The sequence below is a fragment of the Sphaeramia orbicularis genome, chromosome 15, assembly GCF_902148855.1.
Source record: "Sphaeramia orbicularis chromosome 15, fSphaOr1.1, whole genome shotgun sequence".
Taxonomy (NCBI): Eukaryota; Metazoa; Chordata; class Actinopteri; order Kurtiformes; family Apogonidae; genus Sphaeramia; species Sphaeramia orbicularis.
Window position 1 is genome coordinate 35,827,434 of NC_043971.1, and position 18,531 is coordinate 35,845,964.

General features: G+C 38.8%; 1 protein-coding gene across 3 annotated transcripts in view; it reads left to right on the forward strand.

Moving 5' to 3' along the window:
- Positions 1–18,259, forward strand: part of LOC115434336 (protocadherin-15-like) — a 348,357-nt gene extending 330,098 nt beyond the window's left edge. For 2 of the 3 annotated variants that reach the window (XM_030156230.1, XM_030156229.1), the window contains 6 exons: positions 5,787–5,957; positions 11,267–11,485; positions 13,142–13,150; positions 14,011–14,127; positions 15,281–15,286; positions 16,051–18,259. In XM_030156230.1, the coding sequence (XP_030012090.1) occupies positions 5,787–5,957; positions 11,267–11,485; positions 13,142–13,150; positions 14,011–14,127; positions 15,281–15,286; positions 16,051–17,578 (2,050 nt within the window). In that variant the 3' untranslated portion in view covers positions 17,579–18,259. Of the gene's footprint in view, positions 1–5,786; positions 5,958–11,262; positions 11,486–13,141; positions 13,151–14,010; positions 14,128–15,280; positions 15,287–16,050 lie in introns of all 3 variants that reach the window. The other variant, XM_030156231.1, reaches the window with a different exon arrangement.
- The last annotated feature ends 272 nt before the right edge of the window (positions 18,260–18,531 follow it).

An 18,531-nucleotide genomic window follows, 5' to 3' on the forward strand; every position in this document is an offset into this window, starting at 1 on the left:
TTGAAAATGAAAAATAAAATTACATTAACTTTTATAATGTCAGAAATGTTTCATTCTTAGTTACACAAAAAGAAAGCTACCACTGGACCACAACATTAAAGAAATACTTTTCTTCTGGTACTGGAGGAAAAACATCTGATCTTGACTAAATCAGGCATCCTGATTTAGAGATTGCTTAGAGATTTTGAGTTATGTGAACATGTAAAAAACACATTTTCCAGTCTCATTGTGTGTTCAAAGCCGAAAGATAATATATGCTAAATTAGACAAATTAACTTCAGATGCTCTCTTTTACATTTGTTAGATGTGACAGTTTCTTTCTGTAGGAACAAGCGATCGTCGTCATGCTTGAGTTGAACCTCCGTTGGTAGCTGGTTTCCATTTAAGAAATATCTGAAATTGTTCACCATGCCCACCGCGAACCACCACCCAAAATCCTGGTGTGACTGAAGGAAATTCATTTTGAGTGAAATTTTGCAACATACTGTTCAGATGCAACTAGTTGATCATCTTCTGGGACTTTATGGTTGGCCAGAAAATGTTGCACCACTTGATCAAATAAATCCCAAGCTGTTACTTCAAGAGATTTAAGGGGGAAAAACTGCAGGTTTCAGCTCCGCATTACTTTGGACTGCATTGAAGTTTTCTTTCAGGTATTGAAAGCCGACTGAATTTCCATCTGCAAAACAAATACAGGAGGATGTTGGCAAACAACTATTATTTATCAATTAAACAGTGCACAAATCAGAATAATAATAAAGTGAATTATATGTCAGTCATCAGCATTTTCAGTAGTGTGGTGTGTGCATGAATGAGTGAAAGCACTGGATGTGTAACTAAACAACATGTGGACAAATGGAAAAAAAAGTGCATGCTGGTGCAGCGAGCCTGAAGCGTTGTCCATACAAAGATGGCTTTGTTCGTATCCACAAAAGTTTTGTATCAGATAGGCCTTTTGTCCACATGAAATCGGTGTTTTCAGTTACTGGAACCGCCACTTTTTGAAAGCGGGTCCCGGAGTGGATTCATTTGAAAACACCAGTTTCGCGTCTTTGTCTGTATGACCAAAGCGCAACTTTTCTAAAACAATGATGTCATTGTCCCACCTCACTAACCTTTCACCCCAGAGGCAAGACGCCACTTCACAACAACAACAACAACAACAACAACAGCAACGGTGGACTACAGAGTAGAGCTTGTGCTACAACAGCTATTGAGCTTATTGGAAATATTGAATCAAAATCTTCAGCTACACTTTCATTACAAGGAGCAACAAACAACCATAGCTAACAATATTCACTACATGCTCTTGGATCTACAGCAGAGAGGGGCAACCAGGTAATATTGGATCAGACCCGGTAGAGCCAAGCAAGCGTTATGCACATGCTTCAACGTCTTCTCCTCTGTTTTTTGCAAGAGCATTACAACTCCACATGCAGGCCTGGCATTTGAATTACATCATTTTCAGTCATTTTCAGTGGTTTCGTGTGGACACACATATTTCCTGAAACAACTCTGTATTTACGGAACACTTTTTTGGAAACAAAGAAAAAGATTGGATTGGAAAAGATGCTGTTTCATGTGGACATGGCCTGAGAGCGAGAGAATGGCTTCTGCCGCTGCTGGATTTTAAACACTGTGGCCACACCCACAGCCAGGTACCACGGGAGAGATCAAGCCACCTGACTGGTTACCTGGAAGGAGGAGGAAAGAGAAACCAGGCAGGACAGAAAAGCCCTCACTGGGGTTGTCACACATCACAGAATTTATGGAAGTAAAAGTTTGGTGTGATTTGACCTGGGCTGACTCTAAATCCTGCTGTGCTGGAGAAATTTTTCGTTTCAGATATGGAGTGAACATATGTAGGTAAACCTAGATAAAATCAGGTATTTTTCTTCCTGCAGCAAAGTCATTGTTGTTCAGTACGCTGAAAAATCTTTCAGATTCACTTGAGCACATTCATTCCAACCACTTCAAGTTCATGCTTTTAATATTTATTAAAGCATCCATCAGTAATGGTACATACACTTGTTCTCTAATCAAAACCATCTTGACTTCAACTATTATCACTTTTAATTACCTGTTTGAGCACATTGCGTCATGTTTTATCCATTTTGATTAAAAAGTAAACTGCAGCCAAGGATTTATCACAATGCGGCTCAGTAATTACAGACAGATTTGTGTTAGAAATACTGAGGTCATGTGTACAATGTGTAAAATTAATTCTTTTGTTGTTTTAACTATTGACCCATCAATTAAAATTATTCATTAACCAGTGAGACAGTCTGTTCTCCAGAGTCTGTTCTTTCAAATTAATTAAAGGTAGCGATTCATGAAAACTAATTAGTTAATCTGAACGAAAAATGACTGTTAATAGTTGTTTCTCTAGTGATCGCTGTGTCTCTCCCACACAAGAGACACTATTCTGACGGAAAAACACACACATTAGTCATGTTAAGCTCTTTGCAGTGATGTCATTGGAGAGGTCTGTAATTTCGCACAGTGTTGGTGATGATCCAAAGCCATTTTACCTGAGTGCTCACACTGTTTATCCACCTTGGCAAAGGCAGACAGCAAGGCTTTCCTTTATTGGCTGTAATTTGAGGTGTGGATTTCTCTCTGCCTGAAAAGGATTATCAGAGCCTTGCTTTGCCAAGAGCCCAGTGCAGAGAAGAAAATGCTGCCCATTGGGACAGTCACTGCCAGAGTGGGGTACTTAAGATTGGTGGCTCTCATATTGCTTTGGGCCTGGAGGTGCCAGAAATGGTTCACCTGTTTAGACTATATGAGCCTGGATTTTGGCTTATTTAATAAGTCCAAGCATCCTCTACTAGACATTTAAAGTTGCTCTAATCAATATTTTCTGTGAACAATGGATCAAATGACTATGTGTCGTATGAAAGGAGGATTCTCCAGTGATTATAGTGAGGGCTAAAACTTTAAAGATTATGCTCCTTCCCTCACTCTCCAATCTTTCCTCTGGGCAGCAAGAAGCTATAATGAACCAAATATTAGAAAATGAAAAAAGTTAGCAAAAACTTTAATGTGACATCTGTTAACTTAAGGTACTGTGTATAATATATTTCTTATTTTCCTCTCAACTTTATATAAATACTAATCTTCCTTTATAGCTGCTGGATGTGGTGGTGGATAAGGTGTTGAGATATTTAAGTAAAAATACCTCCACAGTGTAAAATTAATAGGTTACAGTATTACAGCTGAAACAGACTTACTGTATGTACAGTTGCAGTAAAAATTATTAGACCATCAAAGGTCGTGGAAAAATATGGTTATGCAATCAAGTACTAACTTCTGTGTGTATCATGTGACTAAAACAGACAAAAGAAAACATGGAATGTCTTAAAGCACTGTTTTTGTCAGTACAATGCCATAGATATTAATGTAAGAACTTAAGTGATTTTGGTTATTGTCAAGAAAACATGGAAAATGGATAGATATCAGCTCAGAAATTAAACTCTTATGTGCTTTTTTTGTTGCTATCATTGTTCAAACAAATGTACCTTTAGTTGTGCCAGGCATTAAAATGAACAAGAAATTGAAGAAAACAAGGGTGGTATAATTATGTTTTCCGCGACTGTATATGAAGGAGAAGGAGTGGATTCCCAATAACGTGTATGATGTATATGGTTAAAATGCTGCAGTACATTTTCATTACTGTGTTTACTGTTGGATGGCTTAATCTGCAATAATACAACTAAGAATTAAAACTGTCAACCACATGTAGCAGGGTAAAAAGTGCAATGTTTGCCTCTGACATGAAGTGGAGTTGAAGTATAAAATGGAAAACTTTCACCCACAAAGACCAAGTGCTACTTTAGTGGCAGTTTCTATTTTTAACCTTTCTTAAGTGATTAATCAACATTTTTTTCTAATGTTATCCTGTGTATTTTGTTTTCTTAAGTGAAAATTGGGTTTTTTCCTATATTAAATTTACTGATCACATAGATATTCATAAAAGCTCAGGTTAAAGTTGAGGATTTTTCTATCAAAAACGGAGAAGATAGAAGAAAAAGTAACTTTTTTCATAAAATCTGTCATTAACTGAACATAAACCAAGTGTCTCCATCCACTGTCCTTTATCCAACTTCATGGGTTTTACTGGTGAATCAATGTTGTTGAAGATGACGATGTTTCCACGTTCACTACCGACCCTCTGAACGTCCAAATGGGTCATATCTGATGACTATGAAAAGATGACTAACTGCATTTTACTCCAATTATTTACATGTATTGATAGGATTAGTGGATCAACAGGTATTAAACATTTTATATCAGGGATTGACTTTGGTCGATGGTGGATGTTTGGGTCTTTATGGTTTAAATAGTTCTATGCTGAATGTATTTTTCTTATTTGTGCTCATGATATTTACTCAAAAAAAATTTACTGCACTTTTTATATGGAGACAATATTTTGTTTGTTCTGTGTGTTACTTCTATCCCAAAAACGGGGGATTTGTCTCTCTCAATTGTCATGATAAAAATACGCAAGTACAGGCCTTGAGTAAATGTGCTCAGTTATATTCTACAAACTACCCTGTAACTTCTTCACAATAGCACCTACATGAAATCTTCATGTCCACCAACCTTCTCAAAATGCATCAAGGAGGTGCTCTATTTTCTCAAACTGGAAAAAAATTTGACTGACTTAAGCTAGAGCCTCTAACACATTTGAAAAGACATGGACTCCTTTTCTGATCTATATTACTAGTACAATCTGTCATGTTTCTCTTGACTGAGTATTGTATTATACACTATTGGTGTGCCTTAGCAGTTTTGACTTATCATCACTATTATTATTATTATTATTTTGTTATTTTTTTTTGGTAACATTTAAATCTATCTATCTGTCTGTCTGTCTGTCTGTCTGTCTGTCTGTCTGTCTATCAATAAGATATATTAGTATTTTATGCATTTTTCATTAAAGAACATCTGTCCCTAGCGGTCACTGTCATTTCCACTACAAACTACAAAATCTAACTTCCAGATTTTTTCAAACATTTGTATACTTGCAACCACATCAGTTGTCATGTGACAGGAGAGTAGATTTAGTTCCACAGAAGGAAATGAAACAAGAGTAAAATCAAGGTAAATTCTTGCAAAACCAAGAGTAGGGTTATTGATCATCATTTCCAAACAGCTCATATTTCCTTTGAATGTACAAACAATGAAAAAAATAACATTGTATATTGTGTGTTTTGAGTATGTGTAATGCTATCTCTAAAACAGGGATTCGAATGCTACTGTAATGAGATGTTTTAAAAACTGTTTCACACTGTCATATCCACAACAGTCATTTCCATCACTTTGTTTATTATTACTGGCATTTAGGGGGTTTGAGTTGTGAAAACCATTGAACATCTGGTAGTTTTGAGCAGAGTTTAAACTGGTCTAAGAGATCTATAAAGAAAAAAACATTCATGTATGATACATTTATAGCAGTTTTTTGTGCACGTACATTTTTCTATCTATGTCTTTCCTGTAATCTAGAGGGGATGATTTCCAGGGGAGGGGGGTTTGTTCCTCATGTTATTTGTCTATTTGTTTGACTTTTGGATCAGACAACGGAACTATGCTTTTTGTTTTCATATGTGAAAATAACCCAATAAGCAGAATGTTAAAAACAAAACAAAAAAAAACAAAACAATGATCACCTACATACAGCAATTATACATTATGTCTACAGTTTGTTCTGCTGCCCCCATGTGGTCAAATGATCTGTCTTTACAACTTCTACCATATGATTGACTTGTGTTTTTGTCTTTTAGTATTATGGAACAAAAAGTCCAAGATCAAATTCCAGGTGCAAAATTGATAGTGGAGTCTATCGGGCCAAAGCGTGACGGGAGTGAGGTTGAGGACTACAGTAAATCAGACATGATGGTGTACGCCATAGACCCGCTCACAAACAGGGCCATTTCATCCAAGGAACTTCAGGGGTGAGTGGGTAACTTTTATTACAAGATATACAGCCTGCCATTTGGTTTAATTTGATGGTCTAATGTCCCGCTGTGCTGCATGTTTTTCCTGCAATCTCGCTTTACCCTCCGTCCAAACAGTGAGTCAGCACAAATCTCCCTTTCAGGCTCCGATTGGTCATCTCTGATGCAGCGTTTCCTTCCATAGCACAACTTTCTTGAGGAGACTTTGTTATTCTGCAGGTGCTCCACATCTGTCATATGCTGGTGGAAATAGGCAGATAAGGAACAAGAGGAGGGTGAGAGTGTTGTTAAGACTATCAGTTCATCAGCCTGCCGTGATGACGCCTCAGAAGCTTTTCTGAAATCCTAAAGATATGCCAGCAGTGCAGTTTACTTGATGCAGAGGAGTGATTTTTATGAGCGTGAGGTCTGTTAAAGCGAAAACATTGACCACTGAGAGGCTATCATTATGTGCTATAAATGTATGTCGGAAAAACTTACAAAACATTGTTCATCTCTTGAGAAGAGCTCCACGGCTGCATGAGACTAAGATACTACTTGAGGACAATGTAGCCCCCCTTTTTCAGTTTTCTTTGCCCATCTGTCAAGACTTAGACGTCTTTAAAAGGCAATTCAGTCGGAGCATGAGAAGTGCCAGTCAATAGGAAACATCTATTTCTGAGCTGTCTTTGCTCTCTTAAACATTAGCTCTCATTTTCTACTGCAGACCTCACATGCCACCATGCTGTTTCTTCTTATCCATTTATCCCGTACCCATTTAGCCAAATCCTTTCTTTGATGAATGGGATTATGACAATTTCAGTTCATTTAGTAATCATCCACTCTAAATGACATTTAGAGGGACTTGCGAGTGTGCTGAATTAATCTATAAATGCCTCAAAATAACCTCACTGTACTTGACCATCATGGGAAGTGTGATGGTCTTTTCTGTTTTTTATAGTGGGGGGCTGGAGCCATGTGGCAAGTGGCACTTGTATCATGAAAACATGCTTTTCAAACAAAATCCTAATTGCAAGTGGCAGCATTTGAGAGCAACAACAGTAATCATAAAGACGCATTCCATATTCCTCCATCAGACACAGATGCTATCAGAAAATAATTTGGCAATGGCTACTGCCACAGTACTGTGGCATAAAATGTGTTTGTCTGTTGCCACAGACCAATCAAATGTTAGCATTTGTACCAGAGCCAATCACAGATACTGTTACATGAACTCATTAAATTCTTGTTGTCACAGTACTATGGTGATATACAGGGATTGGACAAAATTATGGAAACACCTTAAAAAATCAACAAAATATAATTTAATATGGTGTAGGTCCGCCTTTTGCGGCAATTACAGCCTCAATTCTCCGAGGTATTGATTCATACAACTTGTGAATTGTTTCCAAAGGAATTTTAAGCCATTCTTCAGTTAGAATACCCTCCAACTCTTTTAGAGAGGATGGCGGTGGAAATCGACGTCTTACATGAATCTCTAAAACTGACCATAAATGCTCAATAATGTTGAGGTCTGGGGACTGTGCCGGCCATACGAGATGCTCAATTTCATTAGAATGTTCCTCATGCCATTCTTTAACAATTCTAGCTTTATGGAGTGGGGCATTATCATCTTGAGGTGAAGGTGTTTCCATTATTTTGTCCAACCCCTGTATGATGTATACTTCAATGCATTCTGTTGTGCATTTTGCTACCACAGTACTGTGGTAATTGATGGAATTAACAACAAATTGGTCATAGTATACGAGGGCTGTTCAATAAGTTCATGGCCTCACCCAGAAATACTGGTTGTTATAATACAGGATGTTACATTCTTTCGTGATGGGATAGTGATGCTTGAACATCGATGGACCAAGTGCATTGCTGTAAATGGAGATTATGTTGAAAAATAAAATATAAATTATCAGTCTGTGTTGTTCTGTTCTGGGTGAGGCCATGAACTTACTGAACGGCCCTCGTACAATAGGAATTATTGTTCTAAAACAGGGGTGTCAAACTCCGGTCCTCGAGGGCAGGTACCTGCATGTTTTAGATATTTCCCTCTTCCGGCAACACCTGGTTCAATTAATGATCAGCTCATCATCAAGCTCTGCAGAAGCCTGATAATGATGTAATGGCTTCCAGTTGTGATTGAAGACGGAAATATCTAAAACATGCAGGATACTGAGGCCCTCGAGGACCGGAGTTTGACACCCGTGTTCTAAATGCTCTATATGTTGTTTTATGGTGTTCTTTACTCTGGAAGCTGGAGAAGGTGGGCGGAGCTACATGTTAGATGCGGCAGTGTGCTGTGTGACTTCAGTTCTGTGTCAGTTGAGTGTTGTGGTCCTGTGGAATTCTGCACTCTGAACGTTGCTCCAGTGGCTGGTTTATATCAATGTTGGATTTCCCTACCGGCACCCCCCCCCCCGCCCCATTTGAAAGTCTTTAGAAAAAAAATAATAATAAAGGAAATGCCACTCCGACCGGGAATTGAACCTGAGTCTTCCACGTTGCAGTCTGATACATTACCTAGTGACTCAGGTTGACCTATTCACTATCTGATTGCCTCGGTACTTTTTTGGGATGTAAGTTACCAGTCTAGACATGATATAACAAGGGTGCTGATTGGCTCTGTGGTAATAGACAAACCCATGTTTCGTGCCACAGTACTGTGTCAATAGCCACTTCGAAATAATTTATAGCAGGTGGCAGGACACTGTCATGAATGCAGCGCATGTTTGACAATGTTGTGGGGTAATTGTGTGTAGTACATCTGTGACTTCGCCGTCACATCAGGACGGACAGAGAAGGAAATACTGAGGTGATCCTTACTTTAGAGACTGTCCTTAAACCACCTTGAATGCAGCTCTCCACGCCGTTTGAGATCTCTAGAGGATAGATAGCCAACGAAGCCACTTAATGACCTTCAGCCCTGCTCATTTATTCACCTATAGACGAAACAACGATGACAGCAATTGGATGTGGCAGTGAGCTCACTGCTGTGTGAAGCAGAATATATGAAGAACAACTGCCTATTAGTAACAACGGCAGGACCGCAATGTGTGGGTTACTTAAATAAATATTGTGTGCTTGTGTATTTTCTGATATGCTGATGCAAATTCTATGGACAAAAACACTGAGACACACTGGTCACACCCACAGCTTAGAGGACTCCCCATGTCTGGTGATTGGAGACATTATCATGATAAAAAAAAATGTTCATGTCAGTTGGTCTCAATAATTATCTCAATAAACATCAAATTCATATTTTGTTTAATTCTAAAAGCTGATTTTTCTTCCTGAGTGAGAGTTGAAGAAATGAGATGTTGCTTCTTAATTGTTACTTCATGGTCAGTACAACAGTTGAATAAAATTAAACAAGTGATATTTTGCTTTTTTCAAATGGAGTTATGCATTTTAAAACATTTCCCTGTGGTCTACATAAACTGTCTCTCTATGTACCCGGGCCATGGCTTAGATGGGAGAGCAGGTCGTTCAATAACCGAAGGGTTGGCGGTTCAAATCCCGCTCTGTCCCAGTCACGTGTTGTTGTGTCCTTGGGCAAGACACTTCACCCTCCTTGCCTCAAGTGCTGCTGCTCACACTGGTGTATGAATGTTTGGTGGTGGTCGGAGGGGCCGTAGGTGCAAATTGGCAGCCATGCTTCTGTCAGTCTGCCCCGGGGCAGCTGTGGCTACAATGTAGTTTACCACCACCAGAGGGAGAATATGAGAGCGAATGAATAATGGATCCACTGTGCGTGCTTTGAGTATGTGTTCATAGAAAAGCGCTATTTAAATCTAATCCATTATTATTATTACCCTGTTTCTCTATATTTAATCTTTAAGTGATTTATCACCATTTATTGTAATATTACCTTCTGTATTTTGCATTTTTCAGTGTAAATCATGCATTTCCCCCTATATTTAATTAGCTGATGATGTAGATGTTCATGAAAACTCAGAGTAAATTCAAAGGTTATTATATCAAAACAGAGAAAACTGAAGAAGAAGTGACTTTTTCAGAAAATCTATTATTAACTGAACATAAACCAAGTGTCTCCATCCACTGTCATTGATCCAACTCTGTGGGTTTTACTGATGAATCAATGTTGTAGAAGATGACGGTGTTTCCACGTTCACTACGGAGCCTCTGAACGTCCAAATGGGTCATATCTGATGACCATGAAAAGACGACAAACTGTATTTTACACCAATTATTTACATGTATTGACAGGATTAGTGGATCAACAGGTGTTAAATATTTTAGATCAGCAGATGCTTTTGGTCACCAGTGGATGTTTGGGTCTTTATGGGTTAAGAGATAAGACTACTCACTGTTTTTTTAAATACCTAATACACTTTTAGCAATCTATTAAATCAGAATTTCTAGAAAATCATTTTCAGTGAGTCATGCACAAAATACTGTTTTTTTTTTTTTTGTAACTCACTTTTTATTAGTTTTTCTGTCTTTTCACCGATCAACATTTTACAGTGTTACAGCAGGATAGAATGATAAGAAAATGTATCAATAAAAATATGAAAATCAAACAAACAAAAACAAAAAAACATGTAAAAATAAATAAACAATAGAGTACTGTCAGTTTTGTTATACAGGATATGTTGTTACATTGTAACTCTTTCCGGGTGAGAAAAGGCCTAGGCCAGGACAATAAAACATTAACCATAATACATTGTGGTATCAGAATATCAGTCCCTTAAGTTATTATAGGAGTAGCCAAGACTGCAGTTGGATACGCTCATTTATCTATTCTGCACTTAATCTAAAAAGGGGCCCCAAAATACTGCTTTTTTAACAGTATATACAAAATGCAAAATATCCTTACTGACCTATTTTATGACTAATGAAAACAAATCTTCCACTAATATGACTGTTGACATGCTGCTCTGCATAGTGAGATTAATGATCCCCAACATGTCATTTATCACATCAAAATATGGAGAAGTAGCTTTAGCTGAATGCGCCATTTTTCTTCTTAAAGTCAAAAGAAGATTTTTTTGGGTAAAACCCTAGCTGAGTTGCATATTTCAAAAGCTCTATGTCCACATCCAGGGAATGCTTCTTAAACCTGAGTAATATTGGAATATTTCATGACCCATTCAAAAAAAGGCCAGAATGTGTTATTTCCATAACATTCACCATATTGTCTTACTTGGAATAATAATGTGAGTGTATCAGTCATTCATACATTTTCAATCTGTCACTGATAATTATCCATTCACAAAAATAACACACCATTCAGCCAGTTTGCTACCACAAACGTACTTCAGCTCCTGTCCTTTTTTTCTTGCCACAAATTACAGTTTCCTCGAAGGGAATAAGCTCGACATAAATAAGGAGTTAAAGCCGTACCTTGGTGAGGAAGGTCGCATCCTTGATATCCGCGATCCAGACGTAGTCGCGAGTGTGAAGAAGGCAGCTCAGGCCGTGGGCTACACAGAAGGAGCTCTTCTAGCCCTGGCCATCATCATCATCCTCTGCTGCATCCCTGCAATCCTCATCGTTATGGTTACCTACAAACAGTGAGTACTCCTACTGCAGGGATAATGACCGTGTTCTGCACGCAATTCATCATCTTTAATAGGCTGTCATGGAATTAAGAGGGAAATATATTTTAATTAAGCAGACCTTAGTCTTAGGAGACTTTGAGTTAGACTTCAGGTGGGTTCCTGTATTTTTTTTCTTTTTTCTTTCTATCTATCTATCTATCTATCTATCTATCTATCTATCTATCTATCTATCTATCTATCTATCTATCTATCTATCTATCTGTCTATCTGTCTGTCTGTCTGTCTGTCTGTCTGTCTGTCTGTCTGTCTGTCTGTCTGTCTATCTGTCTTTCTGTCTGTGTATTTGTATATCTGTCTGTATATCTGTCTGTATATCAAGCTATCTGTCTGTCTGCCTGTCTGTGTGTGTATTTGTATATCTGTCTGTCTGTGTATTTGTCTATCTGTCAAGCTATCTGTCTATCTGCCTGTCTGTCTGTGTATTTGTAGATCTATTTGTCTGTCTGTCTGTCTGTCTGTCTATCTATCTATCGGTCTGTCTGTGTATTTGTACATCTGTCTGTCTGTCTGTCTGTGTATTTGTATATCTGTCTGTCTGTCTGTCTGTGTATTTGTATATCTGTCTGTCTGTCTGTGTATTTATATATCTGTCTGTTTGTCTGTCTCTCTATCTGTCTGTCATGCACTCTTATCATACATGCTGACTGCACACTTGGCTTAGCTAATCTCCCTGATCATGCACTGTGAAAGCAGATTAATTAACACTCATTTGTGAGAAATATCAACAGCCAATTGTGACCGTCAGTCTTCATGCCTCTTAATCAGCTAAACCCTACAGATTCTCTGTCTGTCTCATTCACACATCCTGATCAGTTGACCAAAAAAAAAAATGTTTGCTGCATCTTTCTGATTGTTAAGTCCATTTGAGCCATGATCCTTCCCCCTTTTGTCATTAGTATGCTACTTCAAACTGTGATGTTTGTAAAATGTTTATTCAAAGCAGATGGGTGAAGTTGTTGTCCTATGTAAATGCACAAACCAAACACACAACAGAAAGCTGTTGATAGTGACATTAGACCCAACACACAAAATGCTGTAGCAGATGGCACTTTGTTGTTGTTGTTTGACATTACTTTGGTAAAATTAAGTGAGTTGGGAAATCATTTTTTCATTTTACTGTCAATGTAATTTTCTGCTGCCAAAATTACAGAGTACATATATGATGTTCAAAACCTAAATTTGTTTTTTTTTCTTGTGAAATAATTGGATTTTGTTGTGAATATGTAATAGAGATACGAAGCATAGAAAAATCACTTAAGTAAAAAGCAAGGGCTACCTGTGCATGACGCCCTGAAGTCATTGCCAGAGGCTTGAGTGCTTCTTACTTTGCATAGAAATTAAAGTGAGCATGTTTCTTCTCTTAGAGTCAGAACAGGAAAAGATATTTAAGAAAGTATACCATCAGAAAGTTTTATGTTGTTTGACTAAGTCTTGCATTCATAAAACTTCTACATTAGCCCATGTTACATTCCTTTAAATATCTCTTTTGAATTATACAGTCATTTATTTTACCTAGAGTCATTTATTTAATTATGTAACTGTCTTTCTTGTCCCCTATCTCTCCATCTTCCTGTCTCCTTATTCCTCTGAATTAAAACCTTCCACCAGGTTCAAAGAGTAAGTAATTATTTCTATTCATGTTTGATAATATTGAGATCGTTGCCTTGTGTGTGTGTGTGTGTGTGTATGTGTGTGCGCTAAATAATTTCTCACATCATCATTTACAGTTGTTATCTTAAGATGATTTAAAAGGGTTAAGATGATGAGAAAATATGTTCTAGCTAATGTCAGCCTTTATGTGCGTGACATAATGAGATGAAGTAACATTGATTCGTTCTGTAGGTCACTGAACGTTTATATAATTAGGCAGAGCAAGTTTTTCTTTATTCTGCAACTGTAAAATGGTTTTCATTAATGAAAAGACTCTCAGCTCTATCATCTGATACATGGCCATATCAGTCTGCTACAGATTTTCAGACTTCCTCACTAGTTCTAATTAGTCTGCCTACTAGAATTTGGAAATGTTTGTCTATTTTTTGTTTTTTATTATTATTTCTGGTGATTCTTGTTAAGCTTGTTGCACCTTTTCATAAGCTATCAACAACAAGCAGGAAAAGATACTACCTTAACTGTGTGCCACCAAATTATGATAAAAGAACTTTCCCCTTCACCATTTTTAGTCATAAATTAATAAAGTTTAATCTGTAATGGCACAGTCTGTGTCTGGCTGTGGCTCAGATTCCCATTGTTACACATAGTTAATTCCAAGACGGCTCACGCGTAAGTGATATGTCTGACTTCCACTTACCGTTAAACCACACATACCTCTTACAGGAAGGGCACAAAATTCAGTATTTTCTATCTTGGGTTTATTTCCTTTCTATATGTCTGCATTTCAGTTCTCTTTTTTTTGTTGCATGTCAGCTGAAAATCATTTAATGTCTGTTGCTAATGACACATCACACTATGTGCGACAGGCGACAGGCTGAGTGTGCCAAAACTGCCAGGATTCAGATGGCTTTGCCACCAGGAGGTAAAGCAGCTCCAGCCGGTGCACCTACTAACCTCTATGCAGAGCTGGGAGACAGCAGCATGTGAGTCAGCCCTGACCCTTCATTATCTGTTTCCCATCCCACCTACTTCTAACTCCTTCCAGTGTTAAACAGGGGATGCATTGTGCACTGCAGGTCAAAACTAAGGAGGGTTGCTTTTGGGTTGAATGCTAGTGCTTAAGCCTTTCCTCAGATAAAGTATTTACCTTCCTTTTATCAAAATCCTTTTATTCTCACCATTTATTCTGATGTGACCACAGAAGACCTATGCGTGTTGATCACAGTCTTTGGTGCATTAGCGTCTGCATCGCTTGAGGCACACATTGTATGCTGCTCCACAAGAGGCAATTAAACTTAAGCTTATGATTGTGTTTTCAAGTTGACCTCTGTATTTCTGCAAGATTATCTTTCAAGGTGAGAGAAAAATAGTCATAAAAGGCGTTTATTTGGCAAATGAATTCTCGCCCGTGTTTGATAATTGACTTTGAGATAAATCGGTTTAATCTGTTTCCTGATTATTCTGCTGTGTTGAATGTTTCATGGATATATGTTCAGGGCGTTGTGTCATTAGCACAATAAGGTTTCACCTTTCATGCTAAATACTACCCTGAATGTGCACTGAGACATTAATGCTACTGGATTTAATGAGGTTGAATTGAAACTGCTGCCCCGCTGGGTTTTGTAATTTTGATTTACAACAATAATGTTGTTAAAATCAAGTGGAAAAAAAAAAAGAAAATGGCTATTTAATGACAAGCTGTAAAAAGCTTTTGCAGTGTTTACAACAGATGTTGACCAACACTCAACAGCAAGCTGAAGCTTGTGATTTTGTAGTAGGAGTAAAGCTCTCATGAGGATTGTATTGTAGCTGAGTTCTGTTTATTTTGAAGTTAAGTCGCTCTAAGAACAAGAGGACTTGGTCGTATAAACAACACATCAACATTAAAAAGCTTTATGAGTTCTTAACAGAAATGTATGGGACGGGTGTGAGCTGTATGCCTGAGTCAGAAGTCACACATTTTCCTGGATCCACAGTAAATGTATGCGTTATTTACCATGAGGCTGCAAAAGGTTCATGTCCCTATGATCCGTATTTTATTTTTTTCTTAACATATCTGACGTTTTTGTCTTCTTACCATCTGACTGTGTTTACATCTCTTCCATCATTTCCATTCCCCTGTCTCTCTGGATTCAGACTGCAGTAAGTAATACCAAGATATATAATATTTCTAGTAGATTATTGAGTAGATTTGGTAAATAAATAACATTTTAAGCATAGTAAATGTTTTTGTGATGCGAAAGTCTTGATAAAGCGGTCGCAGCTGGAAAATGTAGTTAATAAACAGAGAAAATGTTTCGATTTCCCATGGCATAGTCATTTTTAGTTCCACATAGAAAAGAGGGAGTTCCCTTTAGTCTGAGGTTCTGTGTTTCAGTAGATATCATGAAGGCTCTCTTCTCTTTCCCTTTCCATTAGACAATCCATCTCCTTTTTGTCGCACTCCTTACATCTCTCAGTGTCGTGACTGATTGCTCTAATGCATGCAATATTGGTAGAAGTCAGTTATTTGCATTATATCTTTGGTCCACAGCCCAGGCATTAAATAAGCACAATAACTGTACCATTTCCACATTTTATACCATAAAATTATAAAGTTTTCAAAACAGGGACAATTTTCACTTGATTTGCCAATTGGTGCATAAAGGTGACCCATATTGATTTGATTTTATTAATGAAATTTTAATATACTGTTAGAATATGAATTCATAACAGTCACAATACGAAGAGGTGCAACAGATGAAGAACAAGGAGTAGAAATAAGAATAGTAGAAACAGTCGAAATAGGAATAGTTGTGCGGTTGCTTTTGGCTCATCCTTTTTTCTTTGCTTCAGTTACCCCTAAATGTCTATCTTCACCTGTTTCAAGTCTTTTTCTTGTTCACCTCCACTTCCCGCTGGGGCAGGGTTAAAAAGTCTGTCATTGAGGAGGCCGACCACCAGAGGAATCTTAGCACCTTTGCCTGTCGTGCCATTGCAGCCCGCGGCAACGGAGCGTTGCACGTCAACTTACCCAAGTCGGAGAGCAACGTGACCTTCTACTCTGACAATCGCCCACTCACCACGCACAACCCTGTCTACGCTGACAACAGCCCCCTCAGCAGTCCTGACACCTTCATGGGCAGGGAGAGTCCAGCTCAGAGGCGGTTCTCCTTTTCCCCACCCCCTTCAGCGGGGTCAGGGTGCGTCTGGTCGATGCCTGCCCGCATTCGAGGAGGAGTGCATGGTTACGAGCTGCCAAGGAGACAAGCTCTTATGGACCCGGCTGACTGGGAGCAGCGGTTACTCCACGCAGCGCTGAGAGGCAGGGAAGGGCTGCAGAGTTTGGATATGCTCCAGCTGAATGGCTGCAGCACAGAGGCCAAATTGTCAGTCCGTGAGCAGGCGCGGCAGTTTGAGCAACAGGCCCTCCATGAACAAACCCTAAGGCTAAACAGAGGCTCCCAGGGCTCCTTGTCTCCCATCCTTGTCAGGAATAGAGATAGCACTGACACACTGGAGCTGACCCCAGAAACTCTGCTCTCCATCATGGATTACCCCTACAGCCCCATGTCTGTGGGCAGAGATGAGCCCCCCAGCATTATCATTACTCAGGGAAATGAGTCCTGGCCCCTGACCAACCAGAAACCTACTCCTCCTGTCCTCAGAAAGTTCAGCTCCAGTATCTCCAGTTACATGACCGTACAGCCATGTCAGATCACTGTGGAGATTATCCCAGACCCACCAGAAAATCCACCGCCTCCACCCCCACAGCCGCCACGACCACCTTCCCCATCCACATCTCCTCCCTCTAGCCCTTCCCTGACTCCACCATTACCACCCTACCCTCCTAAACCTCAATCCCCACCTCCTCCCCCTCCTCAGCCTACCACTAAACAGCTTGCCCCTCCGCCTCCACCTCCACCTCCACTTCCTCCCCCACCGTCCCCTTCTAGCGATCAGTCGCGCCCAGTCGTCCAGTTTGTTCCCACCTCTTTGCCGGCCGTGTCCTCGCTTCGTCCCGTTTCAGAGCGCAAACACCCCCCTCCCCGCATCCCATCGGAAACTGACATCGGGAAAAAAAAGGAGCTTAAAGGAATCCTAAAAAACATCCAGAATCTAGCGGAAATAGAGAGGTCTGTTGCCAACATGTACAGCCAAGTGGACAAAAGTTGCAAGGTGCCCAAGTTTAACAAGAAACCACAAGTGACTGAAGGATCAGAGGGTGCTAACGAACCGCAAAGCTCTGATCCTGATGATGAGCAGAGCATGCCAAAGCCGAACAATCCTAACTCTGCAGTCCAAGTCAACGCAACCAATGTGAACTGTACTGAAAATGAAACAAGTCAAATAAATGTTGCAACTGAGGTTCAGGAGTCAAGTCAACTGAACATGAACAGCTCAAACTCTGCTGAGAACAGTGAACACTCTGCCTCTCAGTCTACAGTTTTCTGACTTTGAACCTTTGTCTATTTTCAGTATTTCCCTTTATACATCTTCATTGCCTGTTTTTTCTGTTCTTTCTGCTCTGTTTTATTACTTTTACATTGTGGATAGTGTTTCATATGAGCCGTAGCTTTGATTTTCAAATGTTTTTGCGGAGACAAATGCATTTTTTTTTTACTTTAAATTTTGTGTGAAAATCCAATTTTAGTGCCAGCTGCCAAAACATGTACTCAGTTCTGCAACAGTGACTGTATGCTTATGGGCTTGCATTAGGACATAAAAGAGACATGCATATATCAGTTCTGCTTAATTTCATTGCCTGTTATAAAATGCCATAGATGAACAGATTTATAGCATTTCATTTTAATAGAGTGATCACTTTTTAAATGCCTCACCTGTTATATTATTTCAGTTCACTTTTAATATTAACATTTCATTCCCAAACCTACTTTGTAATTTTATTAACAGCAAAAGTTTCGAAGGTCCACAGCCAAAGGGTCTGTTTAGCAAACCTTTTTTGCTGAGAGGGAAGTAGTTCCTTTACTTGCTTGCAAAGATAAGAAGGTGAAAATTTAGGTTGCCGTTGCTTCTCCAGACTCCAAATTAACCAAAAGAAATATTATGATGTTGGAAACATTTTCAAATGAGCGAAAATTGCTGTGACTTAAAGATTTTCCAAAGGTATGCAAATTCTGAGTGCCTGCTCCTTTTTTTTGTAAAATATGAAAACAGCTTTGAGCATTCAGGAAAGGTGATCATCCATTTGTGCAGCATATTCAAACCTAAGATAGCATTACTGATGCTCAACTTGTAGATGAAAACATTCTTATCCACAACACCTTAATATGCATATGCACGCAACAATGACTCAACAAACAAACAGCAATTATGGCCTGAAATTATGACACATTAAATGTAATTAAATGGAGCCTACATCGCACGGCCATTTTCAATTAAAAGAA